Here is a 20,195-nt window from a genome sequence, read left to right as displayed (position 1 = left end):
ATTCAACATGTGTTTCCATTTGTTGAAGCTATTATGTAGTTTGGTAGTACCATGGGTATAGAGAAACCTTTGATTTCAACATTTAGATTTAGTTTCAAAGCCATATTCCTATCCAGTTTACGAAATCACAGAGATCAGTGAAAAACTGCCCATCGTGCATTTAAGTGCCCACAGATTCTCACTATCTGTCAACCTAATTTAAGGTTTTCTCGCCATTCTCCGATGCCTGTGACACGTGTATATTTTCAGTTTCACCAGTGCTAATGCTATATAAACTTGAAATGGGCCTATAATGAAAATAAGACGTCTCGGCATAGCTTCAGTGTTTTGATTAGTAATGTGTATAGTCTAAAAACAAGGCTGAACCTCTACGAGAACTAACAAAGAGATTTATTACATTGAGTGTTGCAATTTTGCAAATGCATTTTTAAAGGCAGTAATGATCCGGTTTTGTGAACATAGCAGACACTTTTCTGGCTGTTAAAAAGCCCAAAAGAGGACCTCATGTAACCTTCATGATAAAAGCAACACATTAAGACAGAGAGAGACACACACAGAGAGAGAGAGAAAGAGTCAGAGGGAAGGAATAAGACACATTTTACCTTCTGCACATATTGGATTTTCTTGTCTGGATTTCTGTCTTCCCTCCCATGCTCAAAAAGCATAAACTACTTATTTCCTAAGCAGATTTACACATGAATACATTTTCTTTCAGTTCACTTCACAGCTTGTGGCAAGAGTGCAACAGCTCTTTTACTGGGAAAATCGAGCTGCTCGGAGCTAATGTATATGGAGAATGCATACATTAGCAGCGATCCACCCCTATACACCCTGCAAATACCACTGCTGACCTCTATACTGTCATGATATATTACATTTAGGGGATCAAGTTGCAACTCTTAATCTTGAGACAAAGTTTAAAGCCTTAAGCTGCACAACAGAAAGCAAACAGACTTTCAGCAAAGGGTTTGAGTTACTTAAACATATCTTAATTTGAGAGAGTTTTGAACTATAGGCCTAGGTGTTTTTAACCCGTTAGGCAATAAAACAATGTCATATAAAAATAAATATAAGGAAATGTTGCAATTCATATACAAACAGGTGTTTTGGAAAGAAATGTGGTTTCTGTTGCTATAGGCCTAATAAATCAAACAGACCTTTTTACCTCAGGGGCTGTATTTGATCTAAAAATAGTGAAAAGTTCACATTTATGTGCATCGTTATCAAAAAGCAGACGGAGGAAGCGGGGTTTAGCTTTCTGGGAGCCAGGAATCCCACTGCAATTTTAAACAGATTAGAGGAATAAAATGGTTTGCAAGCCAGTATGAACATAAAGAACAAAAGTATCCGGGTTCAACTCTGGAGCAAGGGTTTGAAGATATTGTAGTAGTGTAGATGCATATGTGAAACCCGCCAGAAAGCCATGCAATTAGAAACCAATGTGAGCATTATTTCCCAAGATTTACTGTAATTCTTAAGTCTTTCTTCCAGCTCACACATTTGTTCATGTAAACACTCTCAAGCTTGTATCAGCATGAAGGGTTTTGGTTTGTGAGCTCCTAATAATCTGCCCAAACAAGACATGGAGGGACTGGGGAGTTCTGTAATCCCTATAACTGAGAGTCGAAGTCACACATTTCTGTGTGAAAACATCTCTGTGCCACAATTGTGTCAGTTAAATATAGTTATTTTAATGTTTAAGTAACAAACGTTGAGAAAAATGGGCTATATGACTCTCTGGTCTCCCCTACGTAGATTTGCAGGCCAAAACTACAACTTCCATCGTGCAATGCGCCTACGCCAATCTAACGCGCATGCGTACGGAGCTCCGGCCGGACTGTCGCGAGCCACTCGCATATCGAGGAAAGGTGTACCGTTAAGAATAGTCTATTATAACGCTTATTTTCTTCTTCTTGCGTTTTCACAACAACTCGAAACCATGTCAGGAGACGAGGTTAGTAAACAATAGTTGTTTTAGAAAGATGATATGTTGATTTATGTTTACTTAGACATTCAAAGGGGAAGGACAATTGGGCCTACTAGTAAAGGCTGTGAGGAAACATGTGCACAGCTCGTCTTTTCTGGATCTTTTTGTCATTTGTCAGCTAGTTAGATAGTAAATATCTTACGCTTATTTAACAGTCTTGCCATTTTATTGACAAAGGGTAATATTGTACCACCATGGAAAAGTAGACATGTTAAAAAATATTTAGTTTTTACATTTTAGTAATAAAGGCTAGCGTTATTTGGACAGGGGTTACTACCGTGGTTGTTGGTAACAACATGTTATTTTTGACAAGTACTGTGTTTTATCAGCCCTCATGATTTAGACATTTATTATGGCACTACCATGTTTTGTTTGCAGACGTTTCTCGGTAATTCTTGTTTTGTGGTACCGTGGTTTCTACAACATTACTGTGTTTTCAGACACATCATGGTATTCTTGAATAATCATACTAATACCATGATATATAAATATGGCAATTATTCAATAAACAGCGTTCCATACAAACAAGTACCCTAAAGTAGTGAAGTACCAAATAGCATAATTTCCACCACAAGAACTGTCCCTCAGGAACTAACGTTAGTGACTGTGGTAACGTTACTCGTTGTGTTTCGACCGCAGGAACCAGGGAAGTTCTGGGTAAAAATGTTCTCCTCCTAGTGTTGCCAACTCTGGCAAGACGAATAAGCAACCGCAGCTTCAAAACAAGCCCAATATTATTTATTATCATCAATATTATTTTTTATCAATAAAATAGCTTGCAACATAAAACTGAAACCACCCTGAGTTTGAAAAGCAAAAACAGATGGAATTTTACAAAAATCATTAAATTGCAACAAAGCAGGAGCGCACGCATATCCTCAGATCACATGTGAGCAGAATAGGTTTGGAGATGGAAAAGGAGAAAAAGTGCCTCTCCTCTTTGCAGTTTGCACCATCCATCAGCTCGCATGTTTCCTCTCCAGCTCTGTACATCTCTGTTGGTGGCGTTGTTTGTTAAAGAGATAGTTCACCCCAAAATGAAAATTCAGTCATTAATTACTCACCCTCATGTCGTTCCAAACCCGTAAGACCTTCGTTCATCTTTGGAACACTAATTATTTTTGTTGAAATTCAAGAGCTTTCTGTCCCTCTATAGACAATTTCAGGGTCCAGAAAGGTAGTAAAGACATCATTAAAATATTTTTTTGAATTCAAACCCCCCAAAATAACGACTTTATTCAACAATATCTTCTCTCACCTTGCTGTTCACGTAGTAGACACAGTGCAGCGCTTCCAGGTAATACGTCAGGTTATACTCATTATTGGCCGACGCTGTTTGCGTGAGCACCACGACATGCGCGTGATGCTGACGCAGGAGCTGGCCAATAAGGAGCCAGCGTTATGAACCTGGAAGCGCTGCAGTGTTTTAACTTCGTGAACAGCAAGGTGAGAGAAGATATTGTTGAATAAAGTCGTTATTTTGGGGTTTGTGTGCAAAAAGTATTCTCATCGCTTTATAACATTAAGGTTGAATCACTGTAGTCACATGGACTATTTTAACAATGTTTTTACTACCTTTCTGGGCCTTGAAAATGGTAATATCGCTGCAATCTATGGGGGTCAGAAAGCTCTCGGATTTCATCAAAAATATCTTAATTTGTGTTCCGAAGATGAACGAAGGTTTGAACTAACCTTTTAAGGTGTATTATTACTTGCATTTTCAACATCAGATGTCTGCATGTTGAACGTGATTTTTCTCCAGTGATGTTGAAGAGGGTCATGTAGACATTTCACATTTTTTATAATAAGCCCAAAAAACCACGACCTGTGTTTTTTCTTTTCTTTTTACACGCAACTTCCCAATTTTTTTTATTATTAGCGTGGATTATTAGCGGACTTGACACCTATGGAAAGTCCCTGCTCGCGAGGTAATACTTTTTCAATGTTCAGGAACTTTCGGGAGTGGGACACAACGCATTTTATTTCACCAATTTAAAAAATCTGTTGCGGTGCATGCAGTAAGAGTAGTTTGCTCTTCTAATCAGCAACAGGTCATGGGGACATAAGAAAATAAATTCCTGGGACAAATTGTTCCAGGTAATTTCGGTGGAAACGCTGCTTTTGAGGACTATGAATTGAGGACCTCAAGAAATTGAGGACATTTTTGCAGTGTAGTATTACCATGTGATTCCCATCCAAAGAATTTTCACATTTATTGTCTTGTAATTCCCACGTGATCACATTTGAACTGTTCACTATTCAGATGCTTTAAATGACAACTTCTGTTTTTCTACTCGGATAATTGATCTGTTCTTTTTGTGCAAGACCATAAGCTAATTATGGTTGAGAGAGATTATCTTAGAGAGCTTTAGTAGGATTAGTTCTCATTAGGTCATTATTGCTTGCATTATTTTGCCCTTTTTGATGTCTTTTGACAACCTTTGTTCACTGTTGTGTCATTATTAAACTCCTATTATCATCCTTCCAGATGATATTTGATCCCACTATGACCAAGAAGAAGAAGAAAAAGAAGAAGCCTTTCATGCTGGAGGAAGATGGTGGTGAGGGAGATGAAGGCCAACAACTGGAAACAAAAGAGACTGAGGCTGACGGGGCCGAGGAGAAAGAGTTCGACCTTGATGAAGATGATGGGGGGAGGAAGAGAGGTAAAACGCATGCCATTCTATTGTGCATTAGTGCTGTTGCTTTTTACCCACTGCCTACCTAACCAAGGTAGTAAGAGAGGTATACAGGATAGCTTGTTGTTGATTGTTTGTGGGATACAATCTTGCAATTTTGACTTTTTTTATCATTTGCAAGTTATAAAGGCAGAATAGTGAGATATATTATCTTGCAATTAAGATTTGAGAAATTCTTAATCTTAAGACAAATTAAGAATTGTGAAAGTCTCAACCTGTTTTAATTTTGTTTTGTGGTGGAAATAAGCTTCCATAATATAGAGTAGTGAACACAAATCAGTATTATTATGGGCTTTTCCCACCTGCCATTATTCATTTTCCCTAGCATTTACTACAAGCCATTTTGATTTTTACAATTCAAATACAATAACATCAAAGCACTGTATATATGAACTTGAACAATCACTCCAAAGCAGGTTTAAGAGGCCCAAAAAGATCAGCTCTCTTTGCATTTACAACAAAAACAAGTAACAAATTACAAATAACCCAAAAAGTGACCTTAAATCTTTTTTGATCAATAATCAAGATATGTTTCCCAAGCTGTTTTACAGCTTTTGACTCACATTTACAACATGAAACAAGAAGGATATAAAACATTTTTTTTTACATCAATATACTAATGAATAGTAATAAACAGCAGTATTTGATTCTCGATTTTAAATCAAAGTTTGATTTGATGAATGAATAGATTTGATTCTAGTTTACTGTTTAACAACTAGCAGTCAAAAGCAGTGAAAAGCAGAAAGTGATTTTTTTTTGTAATTAACATTAATGAAACGGATGGCAACAACTTATTAGGCTTCTATCCCTTTAAGAACAAATGCACAGATCTAATATAATGTTACACATCTGATTTATTCCCAACTGTTTGTTCGTGTAGAACTTAACAGACTGTGTTGTGAGATGTGAATACTTCACACAATGTGCATTTTTACGTATTTGTGTGTGTATTTGACCATTCAAGCGCACTAAGCTGTGAAAGAACTGAATTCGGGATGCATGCATATGAGAGGCAGTATCTGTGCCACATTGAGTCATTTTTCTTATTGTGATTAATAACACTGCGTCAATAACTTGGTACTGTGAAGTTAAAGACGTAACACTTATAGACTTACACTTATATTTGAAATTTGTGATTCGTTACGAATCGGCAGAACAATTCATATGTCAATATACTTTTTTTCCCCCACCCCTAGTATTTGCCTGTTACATGACACTTTTGTGTTGATTCAATGAAATTAGATTTTTTGTGTGTGTAAAATTGGTTAAAGAAATGTAATAGCCACATAAAAAGCACATTTAAAACACTGTCATGTTCGATTTTAACATTGACAACAAAATAATATGCAATATTGTTAAATATTTTTTGCTAAAATCCAATATATTCCTAATCGCTGCTTTGCACACTGAATGTTTATTCGCTTCTCAGTGAAATCTTGTGTAATCCAAAAGGTGTGGCTTGTTAAATTTTTCTTTTGGTGATGATCCAGAAACATCAGATGACCTGGATGACTTAAACTTCCTCAACCAGAAGAAAAAGAAAAAGAAGCCCAAAAAAGAGAAGATTTTTGATGCCGAGCTTGAGGAAGGAATGAAGGTCAGTTGATTGTTTGCATATGTATAGTTGTTAAATGGTTGATTGTTTTCATTGCTGTAATTGCTTGTCAGTGAAAGATGTTTTGATCATGAAAGCGCTATCTTTCTGTGGACTTGGTTTCCTTTAAAATATAAATTGATAACTGAGCAATCACATCAGAGTCTTTGCATTTGGAGTTTTTTTTCTGTTCGTACCCACCGACAGCTGTTGTGAACTAACTAAATTGCAAATTTCCAAAAGGAGCTGAAGATCGAGACAGAGCCATCAGAAACACAAGAGGATGATAACTTAATGCTGCCTAAGAAGAAGAAACATAGAAAAGTCCGAGATTTTCAAGAGGACACAGACAGTCAAAGCAAAGATGATGGTAAGTACATGACTTCAGTGGAGCGCTTTTTGTAAATAACTGTAATGCAATTTTTGCAAACTAATCCCTGTAAAGCTGCAATACAAATAAAAGTGACTTAACTAGAATGACTGTGTGGTGTTTGTGTGAAAGGTGTCGAAGATGAAGACAGTAAAACCATCGATGATATCACGTTCAGCTCACAGACAGGCCCTGACTGGGCAGGATCGGAGAGAGACTACACATATGATGAGGTGAATGGGAGCTTTTATTTCCAAGCTTGCGGAACATGTGTGCATGTTTCAGGCGATAGCGTACTAAAGGGCCGGAGACTGCTGCCATCTGGTGCTTTTGTTGGCAGAATAGCTTTTCTCTGCTAACTTCTCTTTTATGCGACATGTTTGGAATTACTACAGCTGGTGTCAAGATGAGTTTTAGTGGATGTATGAAGTTGGTTCTCGTCAAGTTCACACAGGTGTAGTTCATCACGTTAACTTTTGACAACCAGAACCTGTCACAATACTTTTACACAATATGTCTGTTTTACACACACACACACACACACACACACACACACACACACACACACACACACACACACACACACACACACACACACACACACACACACACACACACACACTGCTATTTTGTTATCTCATGCCAAGAAAGCCATATATTAAGTATAGCATAATTGGGACTGCTCTAAATTTAATAAAATGCTGTAAAAAGAACTTCCTATTAAGCATATGCTCTTGAAAACTTTTAACTAAATAATTATCGTCCTAGAGTTTGTGCACTGTTCTGTAGACAATGACTGCTCTCAATTACAAATGACTGAAATATCACATTATTTTAGCTTTTGAATAGAGTCTTTAACATCATGCGGGAAAAAAATCCAGACATGGTCGCAGGAGAAAAGAGAAAGTTTGTGATGAAGCCTCCTCAGGTTGTCAGGGTCGGCACAAAGAAGACCTCCTTCGTAAACTTCACAGACATCTGCAAACTGTAAGTCAAAACTCAAAGTTGTCAAGCTGTTTTATAGAGTAATGAAACTTTGATTTTTCTCTGAACAACTGGAAAGTGAGACATTATTTTTGCCTTTCTGTTGGTCATTTCAATAGCTGCCAATCAAAAATATTCATATCACATATTTGCAAATGAAATTTTTATTTTGTATGATTCTTAACACTACTTTTTTTTTTTTTTTTTCGTCAGGTTGCATCGACAGCCAAAACATCTTTTGGCGTTTTTGCTAGCGGAGTTAGGTACAAGGTGAGTTTATTTTATTATTGGCTCTTCCCATGAAAGGCTACAACTTGGTGTCTTGGGCACAAATCCCATGTTTTCATTTCCACAGGAACTATTAGATATGTTTGGTAAAATATTATCTAGCATAACATTAACATGGCATGACAAGTAGCTAGTTTTCAACACCTGAAATGGCTGTTTCCTGCACCTTAAAATGGAGGGTTTTTTTTTTTTTTGGGCAACCATTAAAACATAAAATCTGTGTATTTTTTTTGACATTCTGTTTAAGTTATTGTAGTAAACTATTATTAAATTATTACCAAACATATTTAGCTGACACAACTAAAGTCATGCAATCAAAATGGAACATTCTAATTTCTTATAGAATATTGCAGTACTTATTATAAATAATTTATCTGTGTAAATGTGAGTCGACTAGAAGAGGCTTGGTCGTAGGGCTGGGTATCGTTAACATTTTCGATACCGATACCTTGACTTCGATACCGGTTCCTGAATAATACTTTTTCGATACCATTTTTATGAAATCAGTTTTAACAAGATTACATTACAGATTACCTAAAAAAAAAACTTTGGTTTTATTTTTTTCAGTTTGTTGACTTTTTTTTTTTTACAGACGGAATATATGCCTCGCGCTCAAGCTTGCTGTAAAGCACTGGCAAATGTAGCCTAATGATTATGAATGTGTCGGGGAAAAATGGCAAGGAGACATTTTAATTGTTTATTGATAAACTAGTGTTTTCTGAGTCGGTGTTGGCTGCAAAGATGAAGTTGACGTTGCTGACTCGTCTGCAGTTAAAAATGTCACGATACCAAAATTCCAGTAGTCGGTACCAAACCATTAAAATTGTAAGTTTCTCAGTGCCACAATTTCAGTACCTCAGCAAAATCTGTTGGAACTATTTTCCTATTTTAGTGAACTATTTGAATATATATATTTTTTTTAATTCTATGTGTTTTTTTTTTATTTATGATGGTAATCATACGTAAATTATACATATAAACATTGAAGGCTACATGCTGTTTAAAAGTAAACATTGTTTATAAAAATATACAAAATAAGTTCAGCAGAATAAATGTTTAAATGGTCTTTTTGTGGTTTAATATTCACAGACACTAGTTTATATCGGCTACAGTGCTCCTAGTTAAAAAGCTCTTCTGGAGTGGCTCTATGAGTCTATGAGTGGCTACTGAATATACCCGGTACTCTGTACTACCGGTACCACAGAAATGGTATCGTCACACTTAAAAAATTTCTGCACCGACTTGGTACCAAAGTACTGTTACAACCCGATCCGCAGTATAGTGGTCGCGCGCGCCTATAGAGAGAAATGCTACATCTTTTGAATTGCATAATCAGACAGTACTTGTAGAGCTGGAGGATTCATTCAAAAAATCATTAATTGTAATTCAGGTAAAAAATTATAATTTTAGGTCACATCATCCAGCCCTAGATTTCGTAGACTACTTTTCGTAGAAAAGTAGACATGTCAAGTTTTTTATAGAAGTATTTCTCATGTGTGTGAGTAAAGTAGCCTATTCTCTGAGTTTCGGTTAATTTATGTGACACGCTCTAGTTGTTCCTGCAGTCCAAGACGGAGCAACTTTCTGAAGTTTATTCCGTGCACTGTCAAGTGCTTACTCAGATTTGTCGTGTCTCGTCGCAAATATCGCATCGTGCGCTGTTGGCATCGAGTCTGACAAAGTGGTTCCTTTCACTAACTATTTGCTGCAAAAGAGTTTCTGGCACCTTTTTGTACCATGTCTATTGTGATGTTCTGTCCTTATGCAATCTGAAAGTGAATTATTATTCTGTTTTATGGAGAGCACCACTAGACAATGACTAGACTTTTTGTATGTCGATGATCATTAACCTTGCAAAATATCGTTCCGGTGTCTGGCAAGCTCTGTTTATTTTCCAGTGTCTCTGCGACTGAAACCCTCCACCAGAACACTTCATTTTCACTTTTAGCTGGAGGCGTTTCACATGATGTCAGAGAAAGCTGGATCAGTTGAGAAAGCACTGCTGCTCTAAAGGGAGTGACTGACCCTGTGAAGGTTTCAAAAGGCATTATTAAAAGATTTCCAGGCTGACTTCAGCGATCAACGCTCATTTCAGCAGCTCATTGTGTACTGACGTGCATCTCAAACACACCTGAAAGCAAATCCATCCATTTTGCCTCCTGGATATTTACAGATGATTTTAGTTCTGATAGAGATCAGTCTTAAACGTGCAGAATTCTTCTTTCTGTTGCTGGAAACTGGAAGTTTGCGATTTGGAAAGAATATTCAAACTATTTGGTGGTGTGTCCCCTAAAATCAAAGAACTGAAGTGCCTTTTTATTTTAGAAATGCACTAAACACTGTATTCACTTTTCAGCGGGTCCATAGATGGAAACAATCAGCTCGTCATCAAAGGCAGATTCCAGCAGAAACAGATAGAGAATGTCTTAAGAAGATATATAAGTGAGTTTTTTTGACTGTTCTTAAACATACAGTAGTTGTGACACGTAACAAGCCCATCATATTTTTCATGCTATGTATATTATAATAAATATTTATAGAAAATGTAATTTATTCCTGTGATGCAAATCTACATTTTCAGTATCGTTGCTGATTTGCTGCTCAACGAAAATACGTTAAACTGGTCGTTAAAAAAAGTGACAGACCTTTTATAAAGTTAAAAGAGATTCTGTTTAAATAAATGTTTTAATAAATGTAATAAATAATACATCTTAATAAATGCTGTTCATTGAACTTTCTATTCATCAAAAAATCCTGAAAAAAGCGTATCACCATTTCCACTAAATAAAGCAACACAACTATTTTCAACATTGATGATGATGATAATATTTACTTGAGCAATAAATCAGCATGTCAGAATGATTTCTGAATGTCATGTGACTGGAGTAATGATGCTGAAAATTCAGCTTCGCATTAAAGGAAAAACTTATATTTTAAAAGATATTCAAATAGAAAAGTTTCTTTTAATTTGTAATAATATTTAGCAATTTTGATCAAATAAATGCTGCCTTGGTGAGCATGAGAGACTTCTTTCAAAAACCAGTTTCCAAACTTTTGACCGGTATTGTCTACACACACACTAATATAGTTCGTGGAATTCCTAATATATATATATATATATATTTATTTTTTCATACCTCTGCATTACGTGAGGGAAAACCGGATTTATCCGAACTGTTTTTGTCTTGCAGAGGAGTATGTGACATGCCACACGTGTCGGTCTCCTGACACAATCTTGCAGAAGGACACGCGTCTTTATTTCCTGCAGTGCGAGACGTGTCACTCCCGCTGTTCCGTCGCCAGCATCAAGACCGGATTCCAGGCGGTGACGGGCAAGAGAGCGCAGATGCGTGCCAAAGCCAACTAACGCCTGTCCCTCGACGTCACACACCTTCTGAACACCTGCACTCCACGGCCAAACTCAACACATCCACTCCTACGTCCAGGTTCCTACGGAGTCTCTGCGCTGTTCAGGAAGTCTGAAGTTTCAAACCGAGATCTCGGCCATCTCAAGTACAACACTTAATTTCCCTCAGCTCCTTGGAGCTATGAAACTGCCTATGCACACCAAGAGAGGTTTGATTTGTTGGGTCTGGCTGTGGAGCAGTGCTGTGAGATGTGAACAGAACACGGAGCCTGGAGGATTTTATGAATGAACTGTTGGTGAAATTTGTTGTTGCTGTATTACCTGCAGAGAAACAATTGAAATAAAATGCATACCAGCTGGGCAAACATGTGCAGTCTATGTTTCTGGGAAGAAGTATGTCTCTGTCTAGAGAGACTGGATGTGATCAAGACATTTATTTGCTTGAAATGTACTGTAGCTTTTATTACGATTCTGTAAACACACTAATATTCAGCCTCCTACTTTTTTTCTGTACTTTTAAAGGGATGAATATATGTTGATTGTTTAATCAATCTCTTAAAAGAACTGGAACAACACTTTTTTTTTAAATATGAAAAATATGAGGTAGTCTGGCTCATTCTCTATATACAATGTTTTATCTGCTCCTGATGAAAATAATTGAATCTATGGTGTGGATTAAAATTCAAATTGATGGTATTTAGTTATTTATTTGTACTCTATAGTTACTTTTAAAAGTGAAATGGACATTTTATCTCAACAGTTGTGCGTTTTCTGCTTTTCCACAATATTCCTTTAGGAAAAGCTTTTTGTTTGGTCATAGAATGGCAAAATATTAAAATAATGTTAATACACAGGGTATTGTGGGTGTTGTATACTTGAAATGAAATTGCTTAGAACTGATAGTTACTCTGAAGTGATGTAAATTTGGTCCTTTTAAGAAAGTCGTGGCTGTAGCCTTTACTGTTCTTCTGTCCAAATGAATCCACCAGTCTGCGCCTGTTTAAGCTCCAAAGAGCCTCAAAATCCCGCTGACATAAATCAAGCTAAGTTATTTCGACACCAAGCATTCCAGTGTATTCCTAAACGTGATACTCTTACCCAAATACCCTCAGTGCAGTGGGCCTCTTTTTGTAAACCAACACAATTGTTTATGTGACCGCTCAAAGTGTGACAGCTGAATAAGTGTTTGATATGTCAGTCAGTCATCCTGGAGCAAAACTCATTGGGAAAATAAATAAATAAATGAAACACGACCCTCAATCTGGACAGATCAATTTTTTGCATCAAATTAGATATGTTGAAGGATGCAATCCGAAGGACTTACAAAAGGCTCAAGGCACTGACTGTTGGCACTAAAAATGAAGCTGGAGAAATCACTAGCATTGTTAAAATTGCTTCCTAATGCAAGTTCTGTATTAATTGGCATATGTTTTAAGACCTGGCTATTTTCAATTTTTTGTTTTGCGTGTTAAAGTAGTTCCATTCATACGGCACATATGTGCTTTGGCCTTGATTAAAGTCATTACCATCTCCAGGGACTAGACTGGTTAACATCCTCCATCACTCATCACACAAGGTTACAGGGATGAATAATGAGCCTGGTTTTGACTGGCCCGGACATGGCTGTCTCTGCTGCATGGGAGGAAACGTGTTGGAGAGCAATAAAAGTAAGTCCGCCTGGCTTCTATGCTTCGAGTTTTGTGTACCTAAAACTGAACTTATGTCGATAGCGGATGCCAGAGCATTTAAGTGGAATTTAGTCGTTTATCTATTGCTACATGTTTCAGTTTGACATGCTTAATGCCTTAAACTGATTGCTAAATTTCTTTGCATCATGTCATTATCTTTAATTATGGGGGCGTCCTCATGTCTCACAGCTTGGACGTCAGATACTGTAAATCACATGCACAACTCACTTGGATGGTCCTGTATCCTAACCTCTACTACTCGCATATATCCTTATATAACTCACATCTCTCCTTAATTTCCCCCCTCTGAATTCAAAAGCCAATTGCATGAACAGCCGTTATATCAATAATACAGTTAAAGGGATATATCTTAACTAAAAATTAGAATTCTGTTATTATTTATCCTCATGCCATTCTAAACCCGTGTGACGTCATTTATTTAGCTGACGAACTTAAGAAAAGTTACCAAAGTGATGAATCTAATTTTTAGTTCTCAAACCAAACCTACATTTTTATGCAACTGATTCATGGCCTTATTCCTGAAATGCTTGCCCTTGGCTGTTTGTTAGGTTCTTGAGGATCTTTATAAAATGTTTTTGAAAATAAGAATGATCATAATAATAAAAAATGTCTGGTCTGTGTTACTTCTACTGTATTTATCTACATTATCCATAAATAATTAGAAGACTAGCAACGTGCAGTAAACGTTAAAACTATTTCATCACATTATGTTTTCGCACATTGCTAACATGAATTAGCATGTTGCTATATGTTTTACAAGTTGCATTCTGGTGGCATGTTTCAGCATGTTGTTAACATGATTTAGCACCTTGCTAGCATGTTTTAACACGTTGCTGCTAACATGTTTTAGCATATTGCTAGCATGACTTAGCACATTGTCTTAGGATAGTCCGTAAGCGTTGCTGGTGATAGACGGCTGCCTTAAATACACTATAATTCTTATTGTACAAAAGTTAACCACCTCATTTTTTTTGTAGATTTGATCATTCGGTTTACGAAAACCTCAAGCTGATTCAGTTAAAAAAGATAGAATACCGAGTCGGAACGGTCGGAAGGCCTGACCAGAGTTTGGTGTTTGGTGTAAAAATTACAAGGTCAATGTTTTTAAATGAAACATGCATGGGTGAATTATTATAATATAATGTCTCTGACATGCCTTTAGATGTTATAGCCTGAAGGAAGTAAAACTTCACAAATCGTATTGACAGCGTCCACTGGATCGAATCCTTTAAAGAAGGCAATTGTGTTTTTTCTCGAAACTTTTTGGACCTCAGTGATCACTGCTTGTGGAGGACTGGCAATATCGTTCTCTCCCACCCAGACCTCACAGGGAGCTGTGCTCGTGTTTCAGAAAGACTTCTGTCATCCTCGTCTTGGCATATCTAATAGAGTGAGAATACATCTGTCTTAAAGGTAAAGATTAGACAAGCTGCTGAGGATTACTCGCTCTGCGTTCAAACAGGTGTTTCACAAGTCATCATAGTTTATTTACATCTGTAAATATCTCTTGCAGTCTCGAAAGTGCAAGCAGAAGAAATATGCACATGTAATTAAAAATAGCCAACCTCTCTGATTCCGACTGGCATATAAATAAAACGAAAAACATTTCTGGGAAAGCACAAACAGACAGGAAAGAAAGGAAAGGAGAGGACAGAAACAGAATGAGAGTATTTACATATGAGGCGCCCAGATGTATAAGGAAAAAAAAAGCATGTTAATTGTGTTTTCTGGGGAGCATGAATGCAGAATGTCTGTGAAGTTGATCCCCTTTTGTTGTCGCGTGTGTGATGTTGTTGTTCTCTGGAACTGGGGCCTGTTTGTGATGGATTCCTGGTTTAGGGGACGTCATCCCCGTCTCCCTCCTACCAAACAGCTAGTTTAGCTGTCCGTCTCATTGACAGCTGATGCTGGAGTTTGACGGCGCCTGTTGGTTTCAGTGTCTTCCCGCTGAGTCTGTGGTATTAAAAAAGTTTCCAGTCGACAGTGTTTTCCAACTCCCCGCTGTAATAAATACAAGAAAAGAAAGACAAGCATTAAGATGTGCTAGTGAAGAAAAAAAGCTACAAGAGAAAGCAGGGGAGCTGAAATAAAAAGAGCTCGCTGGATCTCAGTCAATTCGCTCATGTGGTTTTATTCTTCCCCTGTAAAGCTAAAAAAAAAAAAAAAAAACATTTATAAAAGTATTTTCTGCTGAATTTTAAGGACAACTAAAGCAGCAAACATAAAAAAAACACACTCAGAAATCAATGTATCAGGTTAAATGTTCTTTTGACAGTCTATGCATCTTGCACTGTTTGTTCTATCAATAACCGTTGGCGTTCAGAGAGTGTGAAATCGTTCTCTATGGTCCAGGACTTCATGATGTGTTAGTTTACTTGTGCACTCGCTGATCTTGCACTCAGAGCCTCAAAGCCATGTGCAGAAATCTCACAAAATCGGCCAAAAACATACTTTTTATTATTTGTATAACAAAAATTATACAAAATACTTAAAGAAACGATTAATTAGTAATTTCCATAAAGAAAGATTTTTTTCCATTGTGACTATTTTTGACGTGACAATTAACCACATTCCCTCACAATTCTTATATATTTATATTTGTTAAATATTTTATTTCTTATGTATTGAATATCTGACTCCTGTGCTGAGGTTTTTTACAGTTTAACTAAGAGTACCCAATGAATTCAAATACACACACACACATAAACATGTTGTGTTTTCATGTTTTATGGGGACTTTCCATAGTCATAATGTTTTTTTTATACTGTGCAAACTGTATATTCTATCCCATTACTCTAGCCCTACCCCAAAACGCACTCATTTGAAAACTTTCTGCATTTTTACATTTTCAAAAAACGTTTCCTCATGGAGTCTGTGTGCATTCAGGTTGAAGTCCCCACTGGGATAGAAAAACAAGCGTGCACGCAACACACATACATTTTTTTTTTTACAGTAATTTTTTAAAAACTTAATACAGTTCATTATTGCACAGTACGGGCAGAAAAAAATGTGCTTGATAGTCAAAAAAGTTATATAATAATAAAAAACAAAACAAAATGAATGCTTTATTTTCTAAATACAAAATATAATTTATTACTGGGGTAAAATATGACCTGGGAGTTTTTCTTGTGTGAGATTCACAGCTAACATAACCGACCTCTGAACGGCTCCTGATGCCGATCATTTGGCCGAGGGAAGCGGGACCGATTGCTAATTTGTGCCCAATATGACGGTGACTTTGATGTGACCTTTCAGGGCAGCAGTTGTTAGAATAAGAGGAGGGCAGAAGCCGTGTTGCTGGTGTAATAAGATTGTGGTCACGCACATTAGTCAGACAAACAGAGCGCTGATCCACAAACAACACACAGAAGGATCAGGTGCAAGCCACCATCAGATTACACACTGTCCTGTGCGGTTATGTAGCAAAACATATGGCAAAGTTTAGACCGAGACAGAAGTTGAGCCGCTACACCTTGAAAACAGATTAGTTCGAATAACCACAGCTATTTCCCTTCATTTTGATAAACTTTATGCTCATAGGTCACAGACGCCGTCTCCAAGCAAGTATGTGAAGCTCGCTCAGACCACCGAAGACGGCCCTGATCAACGCTAACTAAATTACTCCAGTCACAATCAAACCCTTGTGGCATTTACTTGGCAAACACAAGCATTTTCTGTCTGCCTAAAAACAACAGAGATATTTGACCTCTGGAGAATGGACAAAAATGTATTTTGGGATGTAGAACTCATCTTTTGGATGAATTTTTTTTTTTTAAGCTGTCAGTTCTTTTGCCAGTGAATTTAGAAATACATTCATAAGCCAACACTGTAAATCTGACACTGTAAAAGATTATCCAGTGAATTCCATTTCATTTTTTTAAGTCCAAAATTACAATTTAATTATTTTTGAATAAAAATAAAAGTTGATCATCAATATATTTTTTAAAAATATATAAAAATATATTTGCCCCATTCATTCAGAATTTAAACAGTATAAACAGTTCAAAAGTTTGGGGTCAATAAGATTTTTTGTTTAAAAGAAGTTACTTTTATTCAACATGGAGAAATTTAATTGAGCAAGACATTCATAATGTTACAAAGGATTTCTGAAATAAAAACGTGTATTATGGTGGTTTCCACAAAATCATCTAAAGCTTCAAATCAGCATATTAGAAGAATGATTTCTGAAGGATCATGTGACACTGAAGACTGGAGTAATGATAGTTTGTGATCTCTTTGTGAGATGTTAAGCTTGAAAAGTTCGCTTTCCGTCAGGATCATTTCCTGCTGTCATGCTTAATGGATATTTAGGGACACCAAATTGAGCTCAACAATTTACCCCATGAAAGCAGATTTAGTGGTTTGTACTCACTAACTTCATTTTTACAATCTGTTTTCTGCATGAAGAACAATCTTGGTTAGATCTTGAAAGTCAAGCTTGGAAACTTGTAAAACATCTCATGGTTTGAATTATCACTGATCCCAGAATCCACTGTCCCAGCATTGAGTTCTTGCCTTTTATTGAAGAATGGAATCCATTTCAGATATGTGATTGTTTTCCTGAAGAGAGGAGAGATAAGAAATCACATTTAGGAGACTGTTAACTTTATTGTGTGAGTGTTTGATGATCTATAAACTGATACATCTCCATTTTTTCCTCTTCTTATAGTCTATTGTCTCCTGACCAATATCATGTCCATTCCCCATATAAATGTCTTCCTCCCTGTCCACATGTCTCACCATGTCCTCGTCACACTCCTCGTGTGTGTGGTCCTCGCTCTCCTCCACATCACTGTTCTGCAGGTCCTCTGACTCGGAGCCTGACTCGTCCTGGGACAGTTCGCTCTTCACTTCATCTGCCTTCTGCAACTCTGCACACAGAGGAACATTTACAAACACATCACAGTTTTACAAAAGGAACCTTTACACAAAATCTGAAAAAAAAGTATTATTAAAAAGTTTTAAAAAAAAGTATTATATTTGATACATCCGGCTTTTATGGCTCATATAGTACGATTTAGTGAGAGCTCGAGGAGGAAAGAAATATGCAATATGCTGATATTTATATGGCCAAAAAGTACCGGTAAGATGAATTCTGATAGCTTGTGATGTAAATTAATGAGACTACTTGCATTAAAATGCATATAAATATCAGTTGTCACACTCTCTCAATAACATGTTTTAGTAAAATTAGAGAGACGTCAAATCAAACAATTATTTATTGCTATTTTCCAATCTTATTAGGACACAAATAATACAATTTCATGTTTTTTTTAAACATGACTTTTATTTTTTGATTTTAATATTTGTATCCCCCAGGATACGTCGCCCCTTTGGGGGAATAAATTCATTAAAAAGAAAGCTTGTTTGGCAATGCGTATAACAACATTTTAGCAAATAAAAAAAACATTTATTCTCTTATAAGTCAAACTAAACGTTATTTGTAAAATTCTGTTGAACAATAAATATATTGCCTATTTATGAATATATTAGCCTACTGTATCATATTTAATATGCAAATTTCTAGGGCCTATAAATGATAAATATGACCGAAACTTTGCTGTAAAACCTGTTGTACACAATCTACTTTATGCCTTCTGATTGATAATTCATACTTTATTTTATTTTTTGTTGCTCTAAAATATTTAATGATTTTTCTAAAGTAAAATGTAAGATAAACATTTACTGGATTGAATCAACTTGGGTGTACTTGATTATTTATACATCATTTTTTCTTTTTAAATGTTATCATGTTAATATCAAATATGACACAAAAGGCTTTTGGTCTCGACATTTAAATCGACATTTCTTTGTCCAATCTCTCTCTTTGCAATTAATTGCATATATAAGCTATAAAAGCCTGATGTATGAAATATGATACTCAACAAAAACACATGCAAATCTGTGCGTGTATGTACTGTATATATATACATATTGAATTTAATTTAATTGAATGCCTACACTACAATATACACACACACACACACACAGGTGAAACTCGAAAAATTTTAATATCATGCAAAAGTTAATTTATTTCAGTAATTCAACTTAAAAGGTGAAACTAATATAGCTAAGCCATAATCATCAAAATGATAACAAATAAAGGCTTGAAATATCTCACTGTGCATGTAATGAGTCTATATAATATATTAGTTTCACCTTTTAAGTTGAATTACTGAAATAAATGAACTTTTGCACGATATTAAATTTTTTCGAGTTTCACCTGTAGATACACACACAGGCTTGCATGTGTTTTTTGTTGAGTATCATATTTCACACAAACACACACATATATAAATATATGTATGTATGTGTATGTGAAATACGATATAAAAAAACCTGCATGCAAACCTGTGTGTGTGTGTGTGTGTGTGTGCGTGCGTGCGTGCGTGCGTGTGAATTCTTCATCATATTGTTTTTTTTAAGTTGGAGGGCCTGTAGCATCATTGGACTGCGGCCCAAAGTATTGAACTGATTTTATAAAACAGGGCACAAAAATGATGAAGTCTATTGACCAGAGTCTACTTCAAACCCCTAAAAGGGCGCCGTATGCCCTGAGATACAAACATTTACAGACAGATATGAAAAATTTGAACATAAACGTATAAGCTAACGCGTACCAACAACTTTTTAAACATGCAAATCCCCTGCAAATATTTTTTACATATGTGAAATGTATCAACTCTTATGAAGGTAGATCTCCCACTGCAGGTGGCCATGTTGTTTTTAAATTCCACCCATGAGCTAAATAAAGAATGTATAACCGAAGTCACCAGATCTAAACATTCACAACAAACACCCTTTCAACATGAAACCAAGAAATGAGACCTACACTTTTACTGCCTCTCAAATGTTTGTTTCCCCCAGGATACAATACACTTTTGAGGGTTAATGAAGTGTCTCTATTTGCACTATTTGCATCTTACACTAGTAAGCGCAGCGTCTATGTCAGAATGCAATGGGGATTATCTGTTCTCTTCGTCATGAAGAATCACCACCATCCAATAAACAACCAAGACACCTCTGTACAAACACGATTCCAGAGCAGTAAAAACACACTGTTTTACTATTGCCAAAGTGAAGAAAACCTCGGAGCCTGCTGTAATTTACACATCAGCCCAGTTGAAAAGTTCGGAGAATCGCAGAGTAAGTGCTAGTCGTCCTCCCTCACAACATCATCATTGATTAGACACAAGC

The 20,195-nt window shown here is 36.3% G+C and overlaps 2 protein-coding genes across 19 annotated transcripts in view; one reads left to right on the top strand and one right to left on the bottom strand.

Moving 5' to 3' along the window:
• The first annotated feature begins 1,587 nt into the window (after window positions 1–1,587).
• On the top strand, window positions 1,588–12,822 carry eif2s2 (eukaryotic translation initiation factor 2, subunit 2 beta). The gene is made up of 9 exons (XM_079628152.1): window positions 1,588–1,954; window positions 4,476–4,653; window positions 6,177–6,283; window positions 6,524–6,650; window positions 6,783–6,883; window positions 7,489–7,637; window positions 7,848–7,904; window positions 10,279–10,364; window positions 11,114–12,822. Exons 1-9 carry the CDS (start codon window positions 1,721–1,723, stop codon window positions 11,287–11,289), a joined length of 1,215 nt encoding a protein of 404 aa, XP_079484278.1. The 5' UTR covers window positions 1,588–1,720; the 3' UTR covers window positions 11,290–12,822.
• Window positions 12,753–20,195, bottom strand: part of raly (RALY heterogeneous nuclear ribonucleoprotein) — a 152,483-nt gene continuing 145,040 nt past the window's right edge. For 8 of the 18 annotated variants that reach the window (XM_079628138.1, XM_079628143.1, XM_079628140.1 and 5 more), the window contains 3 exons: window positions 17,739–17,869; window positions 17,514–17,558; window positions 14,433–14,999 (listed from right to left, as the gene is read on the bottom strand). In XM_079628138.1, the coding sequence (XP_079484264.1) occupies window positions 17,517–17,558; window positions 17,739–17,869 (173 nt within the window). In that variant the 3' untranslated portion in view covers window positions 14,433–14,999; window positions 17,514–17,516. Of the gene's footprint in view, window positions 15,000–17,370; window positions 17,559–17,737; window positions 17,870–20,195 lie in introns of those variants that run through there. The other 10 variants (XR_013799514.1, XR_013799516.1, XR_013799518.1 and 7 more) reach the window with 6 other exon arrangements.

This window comes from Phoxinus phoxinus (genome assembly GCF_949152265.1).
Source record: "Phoxinus phoxinus genome assembly, chromosome: 11".
NCBI lineage: Eukaryota > Metazoa > Chordata > Actinopteri > Cypriniformes > Leuciscidae > Phoxinus > Phoxinus phoxinus.
This window is presented reverse-complemented; position numbering and strand designations above follow the sequence as displayed.

What these genes read in the sequence shown, in the direction of transcription:
- eif2s2 (XM_079628152.1), top strand. Translation starts at nt 1,721, where the DNA reads ATGGGCTATATGACTCTCTGGTCTCCCCTACGTAGATTTGCAGGCCAA. An exon ending in AAACCATGTCAGGAGACGAG is followed by an intron (nt 1,955 to 4,475) that starts GTTAGTAAACAA and finishes TCATCCTTCCAG; the next exon opens with ATGATATTTGATCCCACTAT. An exon ending in AGCTTGAGGAAGGAATGAAG is followed by an intron (nt 6,284 to 6,523) that starts GTCAGTTGATTG and finishes AATTTCCAAAAG; the next exon opens with GAGCTGAAGATCGAGACAGA.